At 39.5% G+C, this 19,779-nt stretch overlaps 1 protein-coding gene across 1 annotated transcript; it reads right to left on the minus strand.

The window, feature by feature from the left end:
- Positions 1-5,513: 5,513 nt before the first annotated feature.
- GJD4 (gap junction protein, delta 4, 40.1kDa) lies at positions 5,514-9,971 on the minus strand. The gene is made up of 2 exons (XM_009695030.1): positions 9,908-9,971; positions 5,514-6,700 (listed from the first exon to the last, which is right to left on the minus strand). The coding sequence occupies exons 1-2, from the start codon at positions 9,969-9,971 to the stop codon at positions 5,514-5,516; spliced, it is 1,251 nt and encodes a 416-aa protein (XP_009693332.1).
- Positions 9,972-19,779: the final 9,808 nt, after the last annotated feature.

The raw sequence follows: 19,779 nt of genomic DNA on the forward strand, positions 1-19,779 counted from the left end.
AGCCCAAATGATTCTATGATTCCATGATCAGTTCTGAGTGACTGGTGGAAGACAGGAGTGGGGCCGCAATGCAAATTCTGTGGTTTTCTCCAGTCAGGCAAAGATCAGGATCCTTTCCAGACTGTGCACAAAGACGTATGTGAAAATCTCTGGTGAACCTGTACAAACAGGTATCTATCATTGCATCTCATTTGGTAAACTGTGTTATAGATATTCCATGTTTATGTTTCAGAAAAATGCTTTAGAAAGAGGCTTGCTGAAGTAGAAAAAAAACTTGGATTTGTTAGCCAATGTATACATGAGTTGTCCATCTGCCTACCTTCAAATATCTCCACTAGGCCTTCAAGGATAGCACAGAGCTTTACGAAAAAGCAGGTAACAGAAAGAATGAGCTAATTGCACTGAATATGGTCTGTTAGAAGTAAGAATCACTCACACTGACTTCTAGAGAAATGAGCAGAAGGAGTGGGTGTCTAAGTGGGTGTCTAATTTGTCAGGACAAGGAAGGCATTGCTAACAAGCCTAGTGGGGCTCTAAAAGCATCTTTTCCTGGTTTCTCTTAAAAAAAAAAAAAAAAAAAAAAAAAAAAAGCTTATTAAAAAAAAAAAAAAAAAAGTCTATCTTCAATATGAGGAAAAGGCAGGAAATTACAGAGGAAAACATAAAAATTCCTTGTGCTAGGTCAAAATCTTCTGTTTCTTTTTATTACTGTTATTTGTTTGCCAAAAGTAACCTGTTCAGTGAAAGAAAATGCCCAAACACACGCCGGTGTGTGGTGCCTAAAGTCTCACAGGCAAAATAAATGTTACACACATCAGAAAGCCAGAAGTGAAAGGACTTACTTCTGATTTCTGACCCCAAATCCTCCATCTTTCCTGAGGGCACTGTATATAAACTTCAGTTTCTAAAGAAAAGCTCAGAATCTGACATCATCTTCACTCAGTAAGTTGTTCATCAGTGAAAGCTTTTCAAAGCTAATCCACTACTCAACCTAAAGTGTTCGCTGCAGAACCTGAATTAAAGACAGCTGTCTATCTCCTGGCATTTCCATGTTGCGAATGGCACAGGATCATAAAACAGTCCTTTGAGTTAGCACTGTATGTGTACTTCCATAATTAAATTATAGTTGTGGCAATGGCCAGGGACATCCTGCCTGCCAAACCCAAATGGAAGCAAACAGAAGGGAAAGTGGGAGAAGGCAATAGCTAGTGAAGTAGGTTGTGATTGTAATCTAGCTACATGGATGCTAGATAATTTTAATTGTAGAGATACAGTTCATACTTTCCGATCAGATTTATGCCTTGGTGAACTCATTTTTCAGAACTGGCATTGCTGTGCATCACAGGCCAAGAGTTCATGCTATGACTTTGAACAGAGGTCATCTAATTTGCAGAACATTTTAGCAACTCAATTACAATGTAAGAGCATTACATTGTAAAATTACTTCTCTATCAGTTGAACATCAGGCTATTAAAAGCAGTACAAAAGACAGAAGTTAAAGAACAGCCTTTTCAACTCCTCTACTTTCCTATTTTTGGAGATGCATTTCTTTATTATCCTAAAATACTACAAGCAGTAATAATTTATCTGTTCTCTATTGTAATCATGACATTAAAATAATGTGCAATTAATATCCTCTTTAATGATCCCTTCTAGAAAGATAATCACTGCAATAATGATGTATCACGTAAGGGCAGATAATTTTAATAACTTGAAAGAATACACTGAGGATCTCTCTACATTGTTAACTTCAGATTTAATACTTATTCTGATCTGAACTGAGAGATTCATAGAGAAAAACTGCTGCTGATGCAAAATTACGCATTCCCTAGACACTTGTCTACAGTGTATTTCACGAGAGAAGAGAGTCACAGCTTTCTGTTATGCTGATGAGAGTAAATCAAAGTGACCCAAACTAGAGTATGAGGAAAGAGAATAAAGTGATTATAACTGATCAAAACTTGGGGTTTGGCTCCTATTTTGGTATTAAAAAACCATATTCCAAACTAAAACAAAAGAAATTAAAAAATTTTGTTTACAAATTTTTATTTAGGGATATTTATTTTTCCTTTAAATCATGCTGATACTGAAGAAACTCCCAGTGATAGATGATTTTGCTACATGGAAAACATGGAAATTCTGGGTCTCCAGCAGCCTATTAGATACTTATTGAGCAAGAGAAGTGCTATGATGTAGTTGAAGATATTAAGAAAACAACATTTTTTTTAAGCATTTTATAATTTTCCAATAAAAGTTTTATTTCCCATGAGAAAACTATTTTATCACAGATTTCCTGAGCACTTCCAACTCTTATTTCCAGGGAGCTCAATTCCTTTCTGTATAGTCTCATATTCAATACCACACAAGACTGGATGAGCAATATATGTATCTTATTTATTGTTCCATAAACCCACCTCAGGGTGCAAGTGGTACCTGTGCTGTAGCTATGGCAGCCTTGTCTGAACACAAGACAAAGCTCCTCGAGAGCATTATTGGGAGTATTGTGTTTTCAGCTCATCTTCAGAAATGCTTTTCTGAAGCAGATGGGTTAAGAAAAATATTTAAAGATACACTGGTAAACATAACAAGCAGCTTTTGTAACATTTTTCTGAGTATGAAATATGTTCTGGAAGGACTTATGAAACCAATTCACAAATTTAAAAGACCAAATCTTTGCTTAAACAGCAGAAAAATCTTGCTGCTTCCCTGCTCCACATCTATCACTTCTTTTACTCACTCTTTCTAGGACATCTAGACATCTTCACAGTACCTTAACATTCAGTGATATTTACTGTAAGGAGAAACTAGAGGTGATCCTCTTTGTTCATTCAAACAGATCTTTCCCATTTTCTCCTCGTCATTGTAGATGCCCCTACAAATGATCACTTTTAATTTGCTTGAGCTGTGGGAGCTCAGAATAGTTCAAACACATTTGCACATCTTCCTTCAGTCTTCCCTTGCTAGTAGATCCACTCAGTTTGTAAAACCATGTCTTTGTAATTAAAAAACGTGACTTGGAAATAGTTGTTAGGAGAGTGTCAGAGACATTCCCTTAGGAGCAGGTTGTTGATGCCAGAAGCTTCTATTCACTCCCCAGTGAAAAGCCCATACAAATCCTGCTCTTCTAATATGCAGTTTTTATAAACACATGAAGTGCTTATTACACTGTCTCCAAATTACGAGTTAAAGGGTGCACAAGTCCTAACAGCAGCCAGGTCTGCAACAGAGTGACACAAACCAAAGGCCACAATCTTACAAGAAGAAACTGCAAACAGAATAAGGAAAAAGTTCACTGATTTCACTTTCCATTTCAAACACAAACAGGATCTTTCTGATTTGAAATGAGACTCCTCAGTCGTTAAAAGATGTCTAACTAGAGACACAAAAAAGCAAACTGTGTCCAGCCACAACGCATTTATTATTCATCCTACCCTATTTATATCTCACGCTGAGGGATGTACGCGGTAGACTGAATCCACATTTGTTCCTGGCATTCCTTCTCACAGCTGAGAAGATGCAATGAATCATAAAAGCTTTCATTGTTGCAATGTTTTGTCATGGTATGTGTAATCAGCACAGACCCCATTAAAGAGGCTTTAGAGGATGAGAAGTTTAAATATTTAATGTTTTTCAGCCTATGATAAGTTTAATAATTAATGCTGCTCCTACCCTGGAAATGACAAATCATACAACAAGCACATACAATAAGAGAAACAAATACAGCTAATTAATAGAGAGAAAAACTTTACTTAGAAGGTAGTCATTAAAAACTTGTGTAGTGTACCTCAGGATCCCGAAGTACTTTGCTGGCAGAAGTAAATTCTGCCTCCTGACCCAAAGAGCAGTTCTGTCCATCTATTAAGCTACCTAATTTTTGAGAGGATGCAGAAGACATGGGATAATTAAGTGCAAGTCTTTACCTTGCATATGTGAGAAATGATACACAGACGTTATGACCCAAACTGTCTTAAAGACTTCTGCACCCAGAGGAGAGAAAAGGAAGAATGTGAAAGCTGTTGTCCCTTGATGTTCTGCACAGAGGAGCCAGCCATTAAAGTCATTACTGAAACTTGTTACATGGCAGACTAAGAGCAAGACTAGATCTGTGCATCATAGAAATACCAACTCTTGCCACCCCCTGAATAATTTATTTTATAAGACACTACCACCAGTACATTTCTCTGAGTATGTGTTCCTCCACAGCCACTCGCACTGATGATCTGCAGGTGTATGCAACCTTCAAACCTCACTGACCTGTAGCTAAAAGAAAATTCAGCTCACGCACTGCTGTGCTTCAGTGCTGGACCACGCTTATGTAAATTGAACAGAATTAACATTGAAGGAAAGCATAAAGCATGACAGCAATAACATCTTCTGTGATTCACTCGATTTAGACACATTTTCAAATGATTAGCATTAGAAGTCTGTCAGACAAAGAGGGTGAGCACTTTGATATAGACATTGACACTATATCCTTCTTTCAGGGTGGAAACCATTTTTCCTAAGCCCAGGTCTGAGATAATCACAATGTGGGAGAAATAGGTATATCTAGAAAGTGACTCATCTTACCTTCATAGGTGCCTAAAAGAGGCTAGGTGACTCATTCCCCCTACTGAAATCAAGAGCCCAGCGTGACTATTTCAGATTGAGACACGTAACACCTTGTGGGCATGCCAGTAGTACGTCTGCAGTGGTGCACAGTCAGTAGTGCCAGGGCATGGGCACTGGAGCTCAGTCCCTTGCACTGTCAAGCTGCTGGAGCACTCCCTGACACCCTTCTGCCTCATACCTCCTAGTCATCTCCTGAGCAATTTTCGAGCACAGGACCATTCCCAACAGCTAATCTGGATGCAGCCACCCTGTTTTGAAGACTATTGGAGTTGAATAACTCAGACATGGTCAGACTGTGCCTGCTGATGTCAGGGTCAGAGAAAGATAGTGCCGTGGTGTTGCTAACTAGGGTAGGTATAGCCTTCAATCGGTAAGATCCAGGGGTTTTTTTGCACTTTAACATTTTGCTACAAACCATGTATTTTTATTTTATTCACTGTCTACTCTTCTTGATTGAATATCCTTTCTTAGAGTGGGCTTCAAGAATTTAGTACGAGTACATAAATTAACCTGACAGTAGACAACGTACAACTGTGTTTAAAGTCACATCATTCCTAAGCTCAATCTTTTGCAATAGAACTAGGTTGGGGTAAACAAGTGTTCACATGTACACCTGGAAAACCAGGTCAGTCACATCAGCAACAGTCCACAGCTTTTAAAAGTCACTTACACTCAGAAAAACATAAAGGTGTTACATTTTCCAAGGAACAGTTCCCTTAATGTAATATGCCTCAAACTCTTATCTGAGGTTTTTGCTTCTTTGTCAGTGGAGAAACACAGCATAGTAGAGTGTCTCTGCAGCATTACCACAGCCAAGGGATCCAGCTGAAACTACCTGAAACCTTCACAGTGATGCAATGATCTGTCCTGCCAGGGTCATAGGGTAGTGTTCACTCAGGGCTCTATACCCATTCTGACTTTTTTGACCTCAAGCAACTAGTACTGCTATAACTTGATTGTGCATCAGGGTTTTTTAGCTCAGCTGAGGGGTAGTATCCTAAAAGCTTACTCTGAACTACAGAGGAAGAAACTCCAAGGTGAGACTTGACCTGGGGTCTCAAAGTCAGAGCAGTATCTTTAATGAAGTCTTGCTGAAGCCTGGGTCTCACTTGCCTGCATGTAGTTCCTTGGTGGTCACCAACACACAAGGGTTCTTCAGTGCTATCTTGTGTGACAGCAAGATCTCCTGATACACAGGGCTTATTGCTGTTGCTGTTAAGGTTAGTGCTGGCAGTTTGCTGAGAGACCACTTCAGGATGAAGAACAGTCTCCTCTTCTTCTTCAGAGAGTAGTGAACAGGGGCCATCACTGGTCTGGCTGCTATTTGACACCGGACAGTCTTGATTTTGAGGTGGAGAAGAGCTACCATGCTGTACTGGGGGAAGATTTAAAATGCACTCCTCGCCTACATGAGGGTTTGCCAGCAGCTTGTTCTTTTGGTTTCTTGCTGTCATTCTCCGGAGAGCACAGACAAGATCAGCAAGGCTAAGCAGAAAGGATAGACTACTGACGCCCCAGATGAAAATCATCATGATGGATTTCTCAGTGGGCCGGGAGATGTAACAGTCAACTGTGCTTGTACAAGGTGAATGGTAGCAGGAAAAGCGCTCAGGAACAAAAAATCCAAAAAGAAAATATTGCACAGCTGCAAAGGCAGCCTCAAGTAGTGTCCTAAAAAAAAGATGAACAGTATATGCCCCAGAAAAATTAAGGACACTTAGGTTGTCTGCGCCACAATCTAATCTATTGACAACAACACTTCTACAGAGCTCCTTCAGGTCTTTGGGGCTTGATAAACCCTTACTCCCTTTGCATTCATGCACCAAACAGTGCACTCTCACAATGTACATAGCTACCTTGTGCAAAACATAAATGCTGAATGCAGCATAAGGTAGCAGGATAGACACAGTCTGAATGAGCCAAAATCTAAAGTGAGATACAGGAGAGAACATGTCATAGCAAACGTTGGAGCATCCTGGTTGCAGGGTGTTGCAGACGAAGCGCTCCTGCTCGTCTTGGTAGAGTGGATAGCCTGCTAACACTACCACTGCCATTCGCAGCAGAATTATTAACATTAGCCAGATCTTTCCTAGAAAAGAAGAAAAGGTAAGAAAAAGAGTCAGAGCACTGAGAAGGAAAGAAAGACAGGTAATGTAGTGATGCTCTCTCGATACACAAGACATTCAAAGAAATAGCCTCTGTAATCAGTCTCTCCTCTTAAAAGCTCCTCTTTGGCTTTGTTTGGACTGGACTGAAACTCAGTGAAAATGTGATAGCTGACACATTCCATATCCTTCATCTAGACTTGACAGTGTAGGAGTTTGACATACGATAAGCCATGCCAGCTGAAACATCAACCCAATATAAACACTCTGAACACGTCCAAATCCGATAAAAAGAGTTCACAATTGAGTTAATAATCCCAGTTCACTTACAGTTCTTCCTTACTGTTGGGTTCATACCTCTGCACCTGAATTTTGGCCTATTTCAATAACATAGATCAGCTAACACAGTACAAAAGTCTTCTAGATACAAAAGATTGTTCCCTGACATAGTATTTGTTTTTGGTCTTGGCCATCAAATTGTATGTAAAGTTTACTATAGCCAACAAAATATTTCTGTTGTGTCAGACTGGTATTTACTAGTGACCTAGTTAACAAGTGCTATTAGCAAACTTATGTTCTACACATGTATATTTTGTGTGTCTGGTGATTTGTCTCTGCTGCTTCTTTCATTGCCCCATCTTGATCACGTCTTCCAACCTTTGTTCACAGTGGTGCACAGCTTCTCTCTCCATTCAGACCAAAAGCTCCCTTCTGTCTTGATACAAACACCAAGGCAAGCCTTACAAGCTCGGCATTTTCATACCTTGCTTACTTCATCTTTCCCTGAGTTCGTTCATATGATCGCTTTAGGTAGGGCTTGGTCTCATCCACTTTTGTTGGAAAGATCACGCCTTATCCTTATTCCAGTACACCAACAGCAGTGAAAGATCAGGCACTGGTACTCTATGTATCATATATTTTGAATGAGACTGTATTGTTCATGATAGTCTCTTGGAGGACTTTTGGATGGGTTAGGTTTTTATTAAGAGTTTTTTGTAAAGTTACACACACTGCTGTATTACTGACAAAGTTACTTATTTAAAAAAAAAAAAAAAAAAGAAATAAAAAGAAGAAAGAAAAAATAAATCCTTTTCCTGGGCAGGATGGGAGGGTCTAAAGATACACTGTTATGTAGTCAAAAATTTAAAATATCTTCTGTACAAACACATTGAAAAATTCAACATCTGAAGTTCAGTTTAGCACTTGAATTTCTCAAGTTTCCTTTGGAGTTCTGTCACTAGTTCCTTATATGGTTTTGAAAAAGTAATTTAATCTAATAATCCCCTGCTTAAATTTCACATATTTTTAAAACATTCCAAGAAAGAGAAAAAAAAAAACCCTTAGGAATAAAAAGGAAAAAAAAAAAACAACAACAAAAAAACCCCACAACTCACAAAAAAACAGAAAAGAGTGAGAAGATTAATACTATGCTTTAAGGAATGGTTAGGAAACCAGCTGTAACAACAGACAGAGAAACAGCAAGACTCAGTGACTAAAGAGGAGCATGATATATGGAGTTAAATAGCTGAGAAATGCACTGAAAACCTCAAGTCAGTAATAGTGATTGCACATCTCACAGGCACACAAGGTTTTAAAGGCAGTCCATGAAACAGCATCAGCACACGTTCTAAAGGCTTTTAAAAAATCCAGATCCCAGAGCATTTTTTCTATAAAATATACAATTATTTATGGGTGTTGTGTTAAACAACATTCTTTTCTATTTCTCATAAAGCTATTTCCCTGTAGTTGGTGTGAATTTTAAATATTCAAATATTTCTGCAACATTGGATGATACCTATTATTGTAGTGAACACGCAGTTTGAATGCCCCTTATAAACCATTTGCGGCTAGTAGTACTGATTATGGGCTAGCACAGTAAAACTACACTCTGAAGTGGAAAAACTTGGGCTGGAAAAAAGGTTAAGGATATATAAGCTACATGAGAGGTCATCACAGAAACCTGCTGCTCCTGGCAAAATAATGTATTACCTAACCATAAATAAATTGAGGCCTTTCTGTTTTATCTTTAATCACCTGAAGTTTAGCGGTGGTTTTGCTGTGTTTTCAGTTTCCTGCGTTTTGGTGACAGGCTGTACTGTTACTCTCTTTTCAACATAGTGTGGGTCCATAGAAAAGACCAGCTGTACAGAATCAGTAATCTTTAGCAAACGATATTTCATCCTTAGGTAGCATTTTTTGCCTATCAGGTCCTCAAAGTGTCTGAAGCACATTAGTTAATTAAGCTCAAAATACTACATGCTATTTCACCATCAATTTTTAATTAGAACATGTACAATAGGGAGCGCTGCTTAAGAAAAATCAATGGCTCCTTAGGAAGCAGTTTAGTATGACATACATTTTAGAGATAACCCTTCCACACATCACCTTCCCTAATGGCTCCATCTTGATTAAACATACTAGAACAAGCCCGTTCACCAAACCCCCTGTGGCTTCGCTGGATACTCCCGGCAACACACAGCACGAACTTCAGCAACTGGCCACGACTGGAGATGAAGGGTCTTTGAAAGGGCCTTGGAAGTGTTTCTCTGGCTCACACTTTGCTCACAGTAGCCCATGAAAAAAGAACAGTGTCTTATTTAAATAAGAAGGAAAAAAAAAAAAGGAAGCACTCAGGCAGCTGCTAGCTGAGGAAAAAACAACTGTATTTTGTTTTGGTTTTTAAATGCATGTGAACTTTGTTCATTTATAAAAATAAAGAACAAAAAGCAATGGTAATTAACCACAATGGTAATAAACAACAAACTTCTTCCTGTAAAAGAGAGGGTTCCCCCCCCCCCCTTTAAACTTCTTAATTCATCACTAAAGCTATTGCATACATTGTACCACTCACTTTATGTGGTATAAATAAAGCATTACTTCTGGGTGTTTTCACCATGATCCCTACAACAGCCATTAGAGCTGACTGGAAGCTCAGGCACCAAAAAGATTAAAATTTGAAAACCTTGCCAGAATATTTTACACAAAGTTCAGAAAACATCTATCAGAGAGGGAGTAGGAATCTGTTTAACCAGAAAATAAATATATCAGCCACTAATATCAAGTATGTAAATAACAACTTCTTATTGTAAGGATCACAGAAGCATAGCTAGAAATTAAAGTTGATGGACACTTGGGTGGCTTCAGGATATGGAGCAGGAAAAGAAAGAAGAGAGCTGTTTTAAAGTACTTACCTACAATAGTCACATTATAGTTGAGTGTGACAATCAAAAATCCCAGCGAGTCCCAGCGCTCCATGTTTGAACAGGCTCACAACACTTCCAGCTCCTGATGTCCTAACAATTTTGGCATTTCCAAAGGAGGTTAGACCTAGACAGGGAAGAAAGAAAAAAAAAAAAGAAAGGAAGGAAGGAATTTTTGGTAAGGGTCAAGGATGGAAATGAGAAACCCAGTCACAACAACATATTGATGAAGGATTATTTTGACAATATGAACAAGACTGTTAGTTTTGGATGTTGGAAGAAATATTCTTAAGGCTTTAACAGTTTGTCTTGCAAAAGCTCTAGCTTCTCAGATCCAAGTGCTCCTACCTCTTGTGTGGATCCTCTGTCCAGACAACTGCAAGTAGACAAACAACAACAGGAGTGATCTCTGCCATTGTAGACTATTCTTACCCTCCCGGGGCATACCAGCCTCCTGGCATTGCTGAGATATTTCAGTGGTGAAAGACTAGGAGAGGGCAGAGAGGGAAGAAAAGCATAGACCAAGAAATAACAGAGACCTCTGCTCCCCATGAGAGTTGCAGATAGATAACAGAAGGAAAGGGGATAGAAAAGGATGAGCATCCCTGTGTTTGAAAGGCACTTTCAGTTTAGTTCCCTGGAAGCTATCCCATTGCAATTTCCCAAAGCAATTGTGTTTCTAAAACACAGCCTCCCTGACAGGACATCATGGCCCTGTCAATCACAGCTACACCAAATTTTCCTCTGTGTGCTGAGCCAGCCAGTGGGCTGAGCCTCCCTGCAGGCAAAATGAAAAACAGGGGAAGCTTTAAAAAAATTAAAAAAAAACAAGGGTGGGAGCTGATTTCCAAGATGCCACAAGTCCCTTTTAATTTATATCAGTTCTTTCTGCCTAAACTGCTTGGTACTCTGGAAATCACTCAAAAGATCCTAGGGCTGATGGCCCAGCGTTCTGAACCGACAGCAAGCCTCTGCAGCAATGGTGGAGCGAGCTGTCTCCTCGGAGCAGAATGCCCCGCAGGGTGAATGCCCCTTGACTGCTAGGTGCAACTGCACGGCATGTCCTTGACACCGTGTCACTGCGCTGTACCCCAGCAAAAAAGCATGGGTGGAAATAAGACTCAGCTTTTCTTTCCTCATCCCTACTGTACCCAGTTCCCTTGAGGAAAATAATCTACTAGCATTTTCCAGCCACTGTTCAACTATTTATGGGATGTTACTCTGTGCTTTTTAGTCTGTGCTGTGGTAAGGACAAACATAATGTGGACATTTATTGTCAGGAAATAGTAACTAGAAAAACAGCTGAAAAAGGAGTCCATATGTGATATAGCAAGCGAGAAAGGTGATGTTGTGACAACCTGACACCTGAGGGCCGTCAGCAGTCCAGGCACAGGCTTGTCACTGCAGCCCTGCTCACGTGCTTCAACCCATGACTCTGTTTCTGGGTGAGCAAGGTGAGTCGGCTCAGACAGGGAGCTGTGTGCTGATACTGCATGAGTTGTGGTCAGTGTGACTAGGCTAAGCTTTATGACTGAACACATCTTACCTGGATAAAAGGTAAACCTCATAATTTAATAAACTGTAACTGTATAAAGAGTTTCTCCCCAGCTCTCTGCTCACAGGGTGTACAATGCCTTGGCAGGACACACTGAGCATCCTTTCTGTAGTGAGCCCCATCCTAAGGAAATCCTAAAAGTGGAGTTTGAAAGGATGGCACTTAACAATTTTTTATCCATTAACTGCATAAAGAGATTTTTAATTGCAGTAGTAAATACAGGAGTTTTTGTGGTTTCAGAATAGATTTACATAAAATATTTGCAAACAACTATTTCTTCTGTTACTGAGTTTTATTTGTGGTGTGTGATGATGGCTTTAGCTTCATTCCCTCTCCTCATTTTTTTTTTTTCAGAGGAGTGTGTGTGTGAGGAGAAGTATAGGAAAGAGGGAAAGCTGGAGGAAGGGAACAGACAAAATATGCAAACGGCCAAGATATAAATTATGCTGAGATATGAAGGTATTCCTTGTTAATCATACTTTGTCAAAAATAGAATCAGGAATGCAAAGATGGTGGCAGGATATGAATGCTCAGCAGCTGCCTCCACACAATAGACTATAAATTGTCTCTGTCAATATTGCCAGTTAAAATATCATTGCTCATCGTTGCTGTGAGACCTCTACCATTTGTGAAAGAAGGAAAACAGCTAGGGATTTAAGCTGTTGCCTGCAGAACTATACCAGGTGACAACATCTGATCCCACAGCATGGATGTGCTGAGGCAGGATGGCCCATTTTCTTCTAAAGGAAAGCAAGCAACATCACCCTCCAGACTTACCGTGCAGCCTAACTTAGGACTGGATTTACGTCAGAAAGCCTACATTCTATTTTAGCTTTTCCAGACAACTTTAGCTTTTTAATTTTAGCTTTTCAGGACAGCTTGTGTCTTACTTCAGTCCAACACTTCTTTTTGTGGTGTGTCCTCTCCCCAAGTTCAAACTCAGAAAAGACCCAGTCTGTCTAGCAATCCAGGACACCTCAGAGCCAACTTTGATTTATTGCACCTCAAGGCCTCCTTTGGCTGTGATCTGATGCAGTTTGGTAAAAGAAAGGCAGGGAACATAGACATAGCCCATGTCAGGGCATGGCCCTCAGGGTCACTGCAGTGACAAAAACTGCCTTTGAAGCCCCAATGTGTCTGTAGAAGGACAAAAATCACAGGCCATGGGCCTGCTCTGCTCTGCAAGTGTCTGCCATCACTCCAACTTTGGGCTACAGGCTGAGGTGGTCATTATAATTGGTTATATATATATAATCATATATATTGGTCTCTGCAAAAACACAGACTATAGTTTCTTCATCCCTGGACTCAGCACTATCTTTCAGGTCAGGTTCCCATCTGAAGATACTCAATATTGTATCTGAAGATGCTCAGCATAGAATTCCCCTTGTTTATTATTTACCTTTAGCTGTTCCCTATATTCCCTGTTTGTCTGTAAAGACTGTAAGTAAATATGGAGAGCAATATTACAGACATGGATACAGTAGCAGAGGGCCTCCAGCTCTGCAGTGCTACCAGTTGGTATGGCACCATCTTCCACATCAGAGGATGGGCAGGTGGCACACAGCTCCATCCCTCCACACATGTTCCAGTACTAGAATCTCACAGACTATTCCCAGGCTATAAAGTTGTCAAATCTGTGAACTTGCACTGAATTCTGATTAAATAAGAGAGGCAGGTAGAAAACGCTGACATGGTTTTGGGTAAAGCTAAACTTCGAAACTCAGCTTTGAAATCTCATCATGTCTGATTCTAGGAGGTGTCCTAAAAGCCACTGGAAAACTTTAAGAGACTAACAGTGAAACATAAGAAAATGCAATTCAATCTATTTTAAAATTCACAACTGCTGTACACATTTCTAACCCCTTACCACAGATCCAGGGCTTGATCCTGCAAAATTTCACAGATGTGACTCCATCACTGTGAGTGATGTGCTGAAACTTTCTGAACTACTGGAACTGCATCTCACTGCAGACCTCTGTCATGTCCCTAGGCTAAGACCTGGGTTGCTTGGCACAAAGCCCAGCAAAAACACTTCACCTAGACCTTGGCTCAGAATGACATCCAGAGGTAAGGTACAGTTAGCTGGAAGCGACTTTGAGGCTTCCCAATCCAGGATCAAATCAGTCACCTGAAGGGTGCCACAGCCTATATCACATGCCAAAAAATCCCCAGAAACTAGAGGCATTCCTCTGGTATACCAAATCCTAGCCACATCTGTCTTACCCAGTCAACACCTACACTAACGACATATAAGTGTAGTGAAGTGGGAGTTACTACAGGAGATTGCACCATACTCAGCACCTGATAATAAAGCAACCTCCCTCCCAATTCAATTAATGTTAAGGCAAAACGAGTCAGCATAGCAGCTTCCCTGATACAAAAGGGGACCCGGCATTTCAGTCCAGGTTCTTTGGCAGATTGTTATCTAAGAAAGAAAAACAGATGCATATCTAATATTTTTAAGTCTAATTTTAAAATCTATTTAGAATTTTTCTAGTTAGCAAAAATGATGTATTAGTGACCAATCTTGCAGTAAATCTAGCTTGTCAGAAGGTGATCTGTAAATTTAGGGGGAAAAAAAAATCTATTCAGAAGGGACAGTAAAAATTAAAAGGCAATTATTCTTGATGTCCTTATTTTTAAAATTTGTGAAATACAACAGAAGGGTGAGAGAAGGAGAACAACCTAGTCATGAAAGACAATAGCAAAGAAGTAGTAGGGAAGGCTGCCCAGAACAAATGTTCTTTTTAAGACATACATAGTAGTGCTTATGCATGCACATAAACATGTCAGACAATCTTCAAAGTAATCCCACAATGCGTGTAAAAGCCTACTATAGCATACACATAGCGAAGGAGCCAGCATAGCAAAGAAAGCCCTTGCTTTACACAGGCACATGAAGCACTGGACACTGCATTCCCTGGGACCTCTGTCCATCTGCCACTCGGATATCACTGCAGGCAGAATATGTTCAAAAGTAGCCTCTCCCCAAAACTGCTACCATAGCTATACAGACATGGAGAAAGCAAGAAAATTGTAACTCCAGAGTTAGGGCTATGGACCCGACACACACTGAGGCAGGGGAGTCGTGAATGTTTTCCATCATGAACCATTCAACAGGGAGCTTAAAGAACATGCTCCTACTCCCCACTGCTCAGCCTTAAACCCATCGGTCCCAGAAATGGCATACTTCAGAAGGTCTTCCCTTTTCTCTAGCTTTCACTCCCAGGAAGGAGATACATACCCACATGCTCAAATATATATAAATGCCTATGCATGTATGTGTGAAACAGTCCAGAAGGACATCCAGAACAGTGACATTCAGCTCATTTTTAACTGCTCATACTGATTGGACTTGAACTTGATAACTTCCACACTAGCTTGGTAATTTCAGACACTTAAGCCTGGTGCCTATAGTGCCTTGCATATGTCTTCTTGTCTCCCTCTTCTCTGCTAATTTAGTAAATCTAAAAAAAGATTGTGTTTTACTGCATGCTCTTGAGGATTTAGACTATTCTCTTACTTTGCCTCAAACAGATCACCTTACTATAAACATTTGAAGGTTCAGAAAGGTCATCTTTCTAAAGGCAACCTGCTTCTAAGAGGACAACAAATGGAAAAAGCAGCTCTCCTTCAGACTTTGGTTTAGCAACCTCAAAGCTATTCAGGCAAGAACTTTAAACATTGCAGGACTGATCTGAAGGGAAATTAAGTAATTCAGCTCAGGGCAAATTTCTTTGAAAGTATTTAATTTTACTAAGTAGTGAAAGTACAAAATGAGTCCATGGGATTTTCAAAAGCACATTATTAATATCTGCTTAACTCCCACTGAAATAGGTAACTACACGAGCACATGACATTATTACTGAAATTTGCTCCACTGTAACTCAAAAAAAATCTCATATAAGAGAGGTGCCAGCTATTTTTTAAATTTTGCACTCAACATTTGGCACTGAGTTTTACACTTACCTTTTTGCACAGTGCAAATGCAAATCTGAACGTATGGAAAGTTTTGGGATCCTGTATTTTATGATGAAGCTGGTAATTGCAGGTTTCATTAGTGCCCAACACCTGACACTAATGAGAGGCTGAGTTCTTTGCTCAAGCAGGTCCAAACCTAGTAATGATCAGGCAAAAAGCATGACATGCTGATATCATGGAAATTGTTTAAATAAGAAAAATGCCTTAAGTAACTGGGAAACAGATTTTGTAATAAGCAGAGGATGGCAAGAATATCTTTGGCTGACTATGCTTTAAATTTAGTACTTAGATGCTATTCCTTCTCAGTATGAACATTGCTAGGTTTGTGGAGAGCAAATAGATCCCTGTTTTCAACACGTTCAACAAAAGGGGTTATTGTGTCAGTTTTGGATATCAGTAAATAAATCTGTCATCTCAGATTTAACACACAGGCAGCCGCTGTGGAATTAAAATGAGTTCTTTACACCTTCTTGTATTTCGTGGCTGATCATTTTAAGAAACAAAACCTATACTGTTGTCTCCATTATTGAACACTGACACTGCTTTTTCTTTTACTATGGACAGCTGAATTGTAACTACATGGTCATTCAAACCAAGCACTGGGCACCATGGGGAAAAGGCTAAACTAACATGGAAATGAAAGAGGGGAGCTGAAAAGAGAAATGTGGGGTTTTTTCCCCATCTATTTCACACACTGTTTAAACCTCAGGAATCACTGCAGGCAGTACAGACTGTGGATTTCTTCTCTCATGTGAGAGAAGAAATATAATTTTCAAGTTAAATTCATTCTTATGCAGAAGTCAAAATGTACATTCTTTTAAATCTTATCTATATCTTGAAAATATGACTTTAAATCCCCCCAAAAGCTGTATCCTGTGCATAATAAAATCCTTATCCAAAATAGTATTTCTGTCCAAAAAGAATGTGTACTTTTATCTTACTGTTTCACAAGGAGAGACCTTGATCTTCAGCTGTGTTTAAAGAAAAATGAAGAAAAAAAAAAATCTAATATTCCTTATAGTCGCTACTCACAACTTACTAGGGAAAAAAATTAGTAGATTTCTTGCATCACTATCAGGATGTACAACTTATCTAGCTATAGGATATAATTTATAGGACAATACATAAATGAGTGTTTGAACCTCATCTTGATTTTATGAGATCTGTTTTGATCTTAATCTGTGATCTGCTAATGTTTATTAAAGTTTAATGTAGCCTTGTAAAAACTACTTTAGACAAACTGTAGCTAGGCCAACCTCCACAACACTGTGGAAAAAAACAAATTCTAATTTCAGGGTTTGACTTCCCTCCCTCCAAACCTTTGCTTTGCAATACAGACTTACCTTGGTAGTTGCCTAAATGATTTCCGTTTTGTCTTCTCCCAAAGAGCATTTTTTAATAATCGTCGTTAATGAACTCATAACATACTGGGCAGTATACAAGGAATTCCCTTGTTAAATTGCAATAGTATTTATACTTAATGTATTGTATCAACCAGGATTTTTTGTTTTAAAGAGAAAAGCATCATAAACTGCAGCTTGATGGCTTAGTCTTTAATACAATTAATAGCAGTTCAATACTGAACTCTCATTTATGCTGCTGAAAATTTTTACCATAACCCCAAAAGGGTAACGTGGATCCCAAAGGATTTAATCTGATGTTTTAGAGAGTGAAAGAAAACAGAGAATGACCAAGAGTGGATTTTCCCACAGGACCTCATCCCCAAGGCAGCCTGCAGCTGGGAGCCCACCGGCACCACTCGCCTCCCCAGGACCAGTTCTGGCATGGGCCAGGCCAGGGAAATAATCGGGGAAATCAGGGAAATCTCACACAGCAGGTACATCGCCAGGCATCGTCTTTGGGCCAGAGCAGAAAGCAATAAGGAGATTTTGCCAGGAAGGTAAAGCAAGGCATAAATTGATAAGGAGGCCAATTTAGGTCCTGCTTCAGGCCCTGTTTATGCAAGGGGAGATGAAATACAGCCTCTCCCATTCTTGTGTTCAGCCTGCCACAGAGCTAATTGATTGTGCTGATACATCTAATTGTTGGCTTTGTACTGGTAGCAGCTATTTTTATTGGTAGCAGCTGTTTAGTTTTTAAATCAATGCTTTTACAATCAAAGCTCTTGGGAATGCACTGCTGTAGACATCTCCCACTGGCTGATTATTGGAGAATTGAGTGGAAAAGGGAGGGATTCCTCAAGTCCTAAATGGTTTGTGCTACTGGAGGAGGCCAAGAAACATTACAAGCTTCTGGAGACACAGTCTAGGCTATAACATGCAAGAAATTATACGGTAAATACTTTGAATATGATTCAATAGAATATATTGGTAGCCTTACCCATAAAAGTGTATAAGAAGTTGTTCTCTACCATCCCTATTAATAGTGATTTGTTTTGTTTTTAAATAATAATTTGACAGTCTATTTTCCATGAAAGAGCAGGGATTACTGATTATGCTCCATTCACTTACCACCATTTGCATAGCACTAGAGCCTTTCCGTTAGCTGTGCCCAGGACAAATGCAGACTAAACTACCTTGGGTTTCTAGACTTACTCTTCTTAAGCTTTGTTCCAAAGGTAGTTTCCTCCAAGACCTGAGAAACGTCTCCAGCCAACCAAGTTTTACCTCAGCAAAACCTTTCAGTTCACCTGGGTAAAGGGATTTTGCCCACTCCAAGACAGCAAATAGCTTCCACTAAAAATTCTTTTAGTACCAGTAACAGAAACAAAATTTCATTACTATGGCAAGGCGAGAACACAGTATGAAGACAAAGCAGAACTATTAGATCAATCTTTTTGCCTCTTCTGCATTAAGACAGATAATCTGCCATTTCAATCTAATCTACAAAATTGCTACCAATTACTGTGTTCCTGACACATTTAAAAATTTTATTAGTTCTTTTAACTGGCCACAGATATTTACGGATATATTGCCTTGTGAACTACATTGTGCCTCCAAACTGCTGGTACTATTTCAGTTTCCCTTCTTCCCCCAATTTATTACATTTTTCTGTTTTCTCTTTTTGCTGCTTTCATTTCCCTTTGTGGGAAAAAAAACATTTAGATGTTTTGTGAGACTTTTTGGATGCTCTCAAAGAACAGTTGTTTAAGTACTTTAACCCACTCAATTGCCCATGATGTTTTCATTTCTGGGAAACTAATCTTATAAATTACCAAATACCTGCATTCCTAGATGTAACTGTATTCTTTTATGTACATGACAAATGAAGTTATGTCATGTTTATGTATATCTAGACAATTAATCTTTCCTTCAATGATCAAATCATTTATGTGCAAAAATACAGAACTCTGGAAGGTTATAACATCTTATATATTTGAAAATCAGCATGAGTCCTTCAGGATGTGTTTAAACTGCATTCCTCCACAGTAATACTGTTCTTTCTCCACATTAAAGACAGTCAGGAGGACTTAGAAGTTTTCACTTACTGTTTAATGTTTTGGTTACTTACATATTGAATAATCCTCCATTTAGTGGTTTGTGGCAGAATCCCCTAGACACCTATTTCTGATCTGCAGGGATTCCTGTCCCAGATTGCGATGCTCAGAAGTAGGCAACGGTAATTTTCACTTCAAGTAATGCGCCCCTCTTACTCTTCCTACCTTCAGCAATTATATGATTCATCCCTCGGGTTTAGAGGTTTCAACTCCTCTAACGTTGATAAAGTAACTGTAAGTATCTAACAGTGCCTGACATGAGCTCGGGGTATCAGTTCAGCTCTCCCTCTGTTCTTGGGGCAGGTGGCTGTTACACAATTGTCCTTGTCAAGACTTCCATCTTCCCTGGACTTTCACTGATTTAATGCACAAAACCCACTATATACATTGTTGAATTACGTCCAGATGAATAAACCAAAGAAAACTCACTGGCTAACAATCCTGCTTTGCTCTGAAATGCAACAGAAAGATTTCATAATTCCTGATGCAACCTCCAAACTCAACGTTACCAATGATCTACCTAATCTAATACTAAGAGCAGCATTGCTGCTAATGCAAGGATCAGCTACTGGAGCAGGGAGGAGACGAGGTTAGGTCTGCTTAAAAACACCAGGAGCTCTGGCCAGCATGCAGGGTGCCAAGACCCCAGGAAATCCCGTGGTGACAGGTACGGCACAGGAGGAGGTCAGGTCTCAGCAAGAGGATCTCTGCAGACCAATGTAGAGAGAAACAGCTGCAAATACATGGTAGGTTAGAGAAGCACTGGAGCTGCCTAATTATACAGACCCAATTTCACTTAAAAGCACCATATACATAAGCTGACAACACAAACCAGTGCAGATCTGCAGAATTAGATGTTTTCAATGC

Source organism: Cariama cristata, unplaced genomic scaffold, assembly GCF_000690535.1.
Source record: "Cariama cristata isolate BGI_N322 unplaced genomic scaffold, ASM69053v1 scaffold3502, whole genome shotgun sequence".
Lineage (NCBI taxonomy): Eukaryota > Metazoa > Chordata > Aves > Cariamiformes > Cariamidae > Cariama > Cariama cristata.

What these genes read in the sequence shown, in the direction of transcription:
- GJD4 (XM_009695030.1), bottom strand. Translation starts at nt 9,971, where the DNA reads ATGGAGCGCTGGGACTCGCTGGGATTTTTGATTGTCACACTCAACTAT. An exon ending in CTATAATGTGACTATTGTAG is followed by an intron (nt 6,701 to 9,907) that starts GTAAGTACTTTA and finishes CTTCTTTTCTAG; the next exon opens with GAAAGATCTGGCTAATGTTA.